We start from the raw sequence: 7,410 nt of genomic DNA, 5'->3' as shown, positions 1-7,410 counted from the left end.
GGGGGGAAGGCAGAGCACTAAGGTTTTGTTAAGATGAAATAAAGACCAATGATTAGATGAACCTTTTGTCTTTTTTCAAAGTGAGTTTGGGCTACTAGATTTCAAAGTCTGCAGCAGACTCAGACAAAGCAAGAGCAGTTTCCCTCCAGATGGTTCCTCCTGGAGAGGACTTCATATCCCACTTCCAGTAGAGATCACAGAATATAGATGTAAAATATTTCAGTGCTTGGACAGCCAAAGAGGAAATACTGACTTAACATCCCTTCCATTGCTTTAAAACTAGTAAGAGAGTGAGACTGCTTTGTAGGGACAGAAACTTGGTGGTGGATGAAAAGGGACCTGCTCTGCCTGTTGAAGCTGCATAGGAAAAGGAAAACAGGGCTGTCGAGTCAGACTGGGAATTAGAGCGCTGTGCTCTCTCTCTGATTCTGACATGTTGACAGAATGAAGTGGGAATCCACTTACTCTTGCAGTGGCTGTAGGAATCCTGGTGGGACCTGCGCATCCCTCTCAGTTCAGAAATCAGTAGGGATCTGTACTTTAAACTTATCTTGAAATAAGTATCTGTGAAATTTGCACAAGATGTTTCCACTTGGATCCCCCAGATAGGCTTGTTTTTATTCTGTTCTGCAGCAATGGAGGTAGTGAAAAGGATCTTACTTCCTTTAGTCTCCTGTTTCTTACAGATTTACACTTCTGTACTTGTTGGGTGTGTGCGTTGATCTGGAACTGTTTTTCTCTCCCTTTCCCTTGCAGCCATTGCTGTTCTCAAGGACAAGGAGCCTGGGTCATTCATTGTTCGAGACAGTCATTCTTTCCGGGGAGCCTATGGGCTGGCGATGAAAGTGGCCACACCACCTCCTTCTGTGCTGCAGTTAAACAAGAAAGGTACTGTATGCCTTCTGTCTGTTATTTAACAAGCCATACACAGGAGGAGGTCCTTATTACTGTGTAATGGTCTGGAGGAATCTCCCCTCTTCTGGTGAATTACAGGCTCCATTTGGCACCTTGTTAAATGAGACCAAATAAGATGTCTGTGGCACTTCACCATTTCACGATGGCTTGTAAATATCTGTTCATTGTGACTGTGCCTGTATTGTACCTCGTCAGCCTGATAGTAAACCAGTGTCATCTGACAGCGGGTCCTCCCTGGCAATCAGAAGTCTGCATTTGATCTACATGCCACGTAAAGCTTTCATTTAGCTGGAAGGTTGAGTATTTTTGACCTCAAGGTTTTGTTTTGAGGCAGTTCTACATTAGATATAAATCTGAGATTCCCTGAGGAAAGATGGTGTTTTTTTAAAAGAAGTGATGAAATACACCTACTCGTAGCTCCAGTGCCTCTGTGTATGACTTGTGCCTGACAGTTGTGAAAAGTAACATGAGAAGAACTTACAGAAAGCATCGACGGAAACTCAGCAGCCCGTCTCTGTAGTGTTCTTGCCTCTGCTTGTGCTGCTGCAAGGTTAAGTGAGGTGGTTTTCATTGCTGCTGGTTTCCTTTTATAAAGCTTATCATGTTCCTTTAGTACGTGCTGCCTGGTGAGGTAAGCACCTGAGATCACAGGAAAGCAGCAATTCTTAGTGTCGTGGTTGTGGCAGTCTGATTTCCTCTGGTGTTGGTTGGCTCTTGGTTTTGGGTTTGTTGTTGTGGTTTTTTTGTTGGGGTTTTTTTTTAAGATCTAGTGCTTACTCTGGGGCAAGGTTAGCAGTCCACCTCTATTACAGTAAGATTTTCAAATTCTGTGCGCTTAATCTTGTATCTTGAGACAAATTGTAATAAAAATTTGCCATGTAATCCTTCTTACTGCCAAGAAACATCAGCGGAACCACTGCAGTGTCTTCTTTAATGAGGACAACACGGGTGCACCAGGATGGTGGTAGCAACAAGGAGGCAAATGGAGAGTAGCTATAGGTGGTTTTAGTAATCTTTTTTAATCATCAGACCAATGAAGTCCAGAAAGACATGGAAGTTCAAACTCTACTAGCCTTTAAGAGCTAGTTGATGTTAGTTGAACCACAGGCAAGTGGTAGCAAGAGAGAATCTTAGCTGAGACTGTAGCATTCTTCCGCTTCTTGCTCTGTGATATTGAGCTTTTTGGTTCCCACTGTTTCATCCCAGAAGGCACAAATTTATTCAGTCCCCTGCAGGATTTCTTGTTCCAGGCTCTTCCTTCCCACATACCTTTGTAGTCAGTTAATTTTTAATATTGTGAGAGCATAACAGCAAACTGTTTGAAAGGGTGATCTTTGCAGTACTTCCTTGCATAGAAGTTTCTGCTGTCCAGATTAATGTGTTCATCTGTATTAGTCTGAAAGTTGACCCTTGATGTTGTGTTTCCTGGACTGTGGGTGATAGATGAGAGTCAAAGGGAGCATTTGTGTTTGTGGCTCTTTTGTTAAGGTTTGAATAGCTGGGTAGCTTTGTTCCGTTGCTATGAAATAACCCTTTAATTACTTGGAGAGAGATTCAGTTTGTAGTCGGGTGTGAAATACTGTGATCCAGTCTTTCAAGAAATAATGAAGTTGTCTTAATTACATGTGTGCATATGTATGTATATATTTAAAAGAATACTAAATCTCAAGGGAATTTTTATATGCCTCTTGGACTTTGAATCTCCTCGTTACATCCAACTTAATAATTTCAATTTGTCCTAGATTCCTGAGAGATAAAAGCTGTCTTTAAAAATCTAGTGCGACCTGAGTGTTTCATGTAATTGTTTTCAGGAAGAAAGGCTTAGCATAAAACTGCAGACTTTTTAAAACTTAAACATTCACTGAGAGACTTGGCATCGTTACCTTTGTGTAGCTAAATATTCTATTGTTTTAATCTGGAAGAGTTCTGCGAGCAGAATTGTCGCTAGAAATCTGAGTATTTTCTCATATTTTTACTCCCTTGTCACATTGGGTGCAAGTTCTCCTAATGGACAAGTGCATCAGCATTTCTAAACGTTCGTTCTCCACGTTCCTGTTCCTGTCTGTAGTTGGGACCATGCTTGGACATTTTGGACAGAGGTGTATATTTGGATGTCAGTCACTTACAATTATAAAACCTTTTCCTCTGGTTGTCGAAAGTGAGCTATTTCCTTGTTTGTTTTTTACAAAATGGCCTTTTTACTACAGCTTGTAACCTTGCAGCAGAGCAGGTCTCGTGCATTCTTTGCATGCTGTATATAAAACATTTGGTGGTAATGTGGAAAACTGCTTCATAAAGACCTGCTAATTTGTGAGGCTGTTGTCTGTTCATTGCTTCTCTTCATGAGCTTTCTTTTTCTTTTTCAACGCAGTTGGAGATTTGTCAAATGAACTTGTAAGGCATTTTCTGATTGAATGCACTCACAAGGGGGTGCGCTTGAAAGGATGCCCAAACGAACCATATTTTGGTAAGTACTGTGTATCACAGGGACACAGAAAATAGAAACAGTTTGCATTTGCCAGAGCTGTTTTATAGACTTGGATGGAGTGCAAATGAGAGAATACTTTGCTGCACTGGGCAGTGGAGACCAGGTGGCTAAGAGGCAGAACTCGCTCTTTCTCTGCCTCGTCACATAGCGCTGACCCCTTGTGCTCTCCCCATCTTCATAAGATTTTACTACATTGAATGTAGCAGAAGTTAAGAGCATTGAAAGGAATTTACTGCCTTCTGTATGTTATTTTTTTGTCATTTTTGTGCTTTCTCCATCTGAAGCAAAGCCATTGAGGTTAGGATTTAAGCAGTGTGTTTAAGCAGGGAAAGGGAGCATATGATTGTGATTAATGAGTTCAAATAAATCCAACTGGGATGGAAACATGAATACACTAAAACTGACTGAAAAAGGTCTTGGCTTAGGTGCCAAGAGAATATTTTTAAAGAGCCAGGGCGGGAGGCCCCTTGGTCTATAAGATGCTTGAGGGGCAACACAACTGTTAAACTGTCCAGCACGTTAACTATGTGTGTCTTGTTGCTCTTCTGACCACAGGGAGTTTGACAGCTCTGGTGTATCAGCATTCCATCACACCGCTGGCATTGCCCTGCAAGCTCCTCATCCCAGACAGAGGTATGCTCGTTAAAGTACGCAAGAGAGATACCCAGACAAGCTCTGCCTCGCAGTGCCAGTGTCTGCATGCAGGTGGACGTGTCACAAGTCCAGATCTAAGCAAGAATGCGCAGGGAAGGAAGCTGTGTTTTAAAGGATTTCTGCAGTACAGCTGGTGGCCCTTCTCCAAGCCGCAGTTGTGAGCAGACTAGCAGTGTGATATTCCAGTCCTAAACACGTATGCATCATGGAATCTGCACGGTTATCTAGCATGTAGGGGGACAAATGTGCTTCTCAGATGAGGAATTACGCCCATGTATGGTTAGATGTAACTGCTCATTCAGGCCTGGGTAGCAGAAGAGCCTTAGGGGAGGCAAGTAGGTAAAGAGCAGAAGGTGCCCTGAGTGTGACACTGACAGGAAGGAAGTAGCAACTTACACAGGTCCAAATATTAAGTAAATTATCAAAAAGCCTGTGAGGCGTCATGGGACTGTAATTCTAATTTTGGTTATGGGGACTTAATAAACCACTCTAAGCCAACAGCAAAATGTAGCTCTTCTTGCCCCATAGTTCAGTTCCTCTCACACCAGATGTATTATTGAAATGTTAAACATTCTTGTGGTTCTCTACTGAACTCTTTAAACTTTTGTTAAAGGCCACATGTCAGTGTTCGAACATAGCATTTGCATTATGCAGATACATTAATGGACCCATTTTAGCACAAAAACATGCTATGGTAGATGTGACCAGAGATCTTCTTTATATGGCAAACTAGTGCGGTAGGTGGGCTTGTTCTCCTCACCCAAAATGGAAAGCTGCTCCTGTTCTGGCGGAGCTGCAGGACTGAAACACTTGCCTTGTTCTCAATAAACAAACCAGAGGGAAATTTCATTTTGGATTTATCTTTGAATGCAATATGGTCACACATTTTAAGATGACCTTCTGTGGTTAATAATTCTGGACACAGCACGTGGAGCATTTAAAGCACACAGATAATTCTGAGCATGTGAATAGTGTCACACACTGATTGCTGCTCTTCTGCATCTCAATGTATTCATGGATGGCATGCATCATGTTAAACACAACAGTGAGTCAGATCTTTCTGCATGCGTTGATAGAACTGAAGTAACCTACTGATGGACAGTCTTCTCACTAATGCTAACAAGACTGGGAGGCAAATGTTCCACTGCTGTCTTAATAGTTCAGATGTTTGTTTTCTACATAAGTATGAAGAACGAAGGATTCTGTTGTCACCTTCTGAATCAAAGTACAATTAATTTAATTCATCATAGTCTTTGTACCTAAATTAGTGTAAGTTATACACATTAAATGAGATAATGAAAATTGCAGTATTTAAAAAAAATTGAGGTTGTAATGAGGGAGTATAGCTGTTAGTATTGTTTTGATGTGACATCGTGTGTGTCCCTGCAGCGTAAGCTACGCAGTTATGTCTTTTACTGCCAGGAAATACGGGTTGAGCATCCCTCCTTCAGCACTGGAGGCAAAAAAAACCCCTGGTGCAGCACAAAATCCATGTGAATTATCATAGTTGCAGATTCAAGATTGTTTCATGTTTCTGGCCAAGAGTTGTCTGGTAGATGAGATCACAGTTACAAAAGCTAAACTCATACTTGACCACATGCATTGATTTGTCGATTCACATCCAAACAAGACACGGACAGTGTTTTCTGTTTGCAGATCCCTTGGAGGAAATAGCAGAAACTTCTCCACAGACTGCTGCAAACTCGGCAGCGGAGCTTCTCAAACAGGGTGCAGGTCTGTTACACTTTTTCTTGCTTTTGACTATCACTAAATTTTGTATCTTACAGGTTGGGAGAAGCTGAAGCTTAATAGTTGGTTAATAGGCTGGTGTGAAGGGTGTGTAAAGGGAACAGTTACATTTAGAGTGCTGTGTAGAGGTGTAAAGGGCATTTCTGGTACCAGGTTCTTTGTTTTCTGCAACCAGCTCCTAAGTTCTACAACGCTGTGTTTGCTTCCCAGTCGTGTCTCCCATGAGAATAAGAGGTACAGACAGGTTGGTTCAAGCCCAGCAGTTTTTAAGCAGTGACATTGCTTTCATAACTGATGAACTTGGAGAAGATATTTTCCATCTGTGGTTGCAGAGGTTCATGAACTATGTCTGAGGTCTGCAAAAGGCAACTGAGGAAAGTGTTCATTAGGGTTAAATTCTCTGCATAGGGGTCAGCAGTACTGCTGGAAAATGCTTGCTGTGCCATCAATCTGAAAAAAAAGAAATATTAAAAAACTTTGTCCTGTGCTCTGTTGGGTGCTGCATGTTGTTGGGAAATGCCCAATGTCTTTTCCGTTGGGTGCTGTTCTGTGGATTCTCCTGCATACTGCAGCATGCATTCTGGCAAGTTAAAGTTGACTTCCTGTGAGCTCATTGATGTCACAGAAGAACTCTGGCAAGGTTACCTCCTAGTGATGTGATCCTGTGCACTGATACTGTCTGTGTCGCTCTCCAGTAGAGGTATTTGCAGCAGCTGTGTAGAGGTGTGCTCTGCTTCTCATCTGCTCTGTGTGTGTGTGCAGCTGACCCAGAGATGGCTAGTGAAATAGCTTGTGTCAGAAAGTGAGGTGACATCCCTCTGAGTGCCCCTTCATAATCTTAAGACTGTCTGTAGTAGAAACGCAGCCACTGCGTTATTCCCCTGTACAGTGGGGCGTTCCCAGGGGATCCTGTCTGCGCCCTCCCATGGTCCCTGGTTTTCAGGCTGCTGTGAATTCTCTCCAGGAACTGGCTGGCTGGTCGCAGTTGAAGAGTTGTGGTCAACAGCTCGATGTTCAAGGGTAGACCAGTGACGAGTGGTGTCCCTCAGGGGTTGGTGTTGAGACTGTCGCTGTTTAACATCTTGGTCAGCGACACGGACAGTGGGATCGAGAGCACCCTCAGCAAGTTTGATGATGACACCAAGCTGTGTGGTTCAGTCGACACACTGGAGGGAAGGGATACCATCCAGAGGGACCTGGACAGGCTTGGTCTAGTGGAAGGTGGACATGCGTGTTTAGGGGGAAGGGGTCCCTGCTGATGGCAGGGAGTTTGGAACTAGATGATCTTTAAGGTCCCTTCCCACCCAAACCAGCCTGTGGTTTTCTATGACCTATCTGTCCACCATTAGAGCAGGAGAACACAGGACATTTGCCACTCTCCTTTGAGCTCAGCCTACCACTGGAACCACAGGCAGAAGGGTTGTGGCCAAGCCTGCCTTTATAAAAATAGTGCTTCATTGCTGTTGCCCCTTTTAGGGCAGTTCTGAAGGGGCAGTTGACAAGCTGAGCAGCTCTGGAGACAGTGTTGCTCCTTGCTTGTGCAGCAGTCTGCTTTGACTTAAAGAGTTGAATTACCACGTTGAGTGCTGTAATCGAGCAGGAAT

General features: G+C 43.2%; 1 protein-coding gene across 1 annotated transcript in view; it reads left to right on the top strand.

Moving 5' to 3' along the window:
• LOC104523463 (tensin-3-like) overlaps positions 1-7,410 on the top strand; it is a gene marked incomplete at its 5' end in the record, with an annotated part of 16,311 nt that overhangs the window by 5,416 nt on the left and 3,485 nt on the right. Inside the window, 4 exon segments of the mRNA XM_010166051.1 lie at positions 757-888; positions 3,287-3,382; positions 3,959-4,036; positions 5,714-5,791. Coding sequence (XP_010164353.1) covers positions 757-888; positions 3,287-3,382; positions 3,959-4,036; positions 5,714-5,791 — 384 coding nt within the window.

The sequence above is a fragment of the Antrostomus carolinensis genome, unplaced genomic scaffold (genome assembly GCF_000700745.2).
Source record: "Antrostomus carolinensis isolate BGI_N321 unplaced genomic scaffold, ASM70074v2 scaffold30424, whole genome shotgun sequence".
Classification (NCBI taxonomy): domain Eukaryota; kingdom Metazoa; phylum Chordata; class Aves; order Caprimulgiformes; family Caprimulgidae; genus Antrostomus; species Antrostomus carolinensis.
Note: the sequence above shows the minus strand (reverse complement) of the source record. Positions and strands in the feature narration are given on the sequence as shown.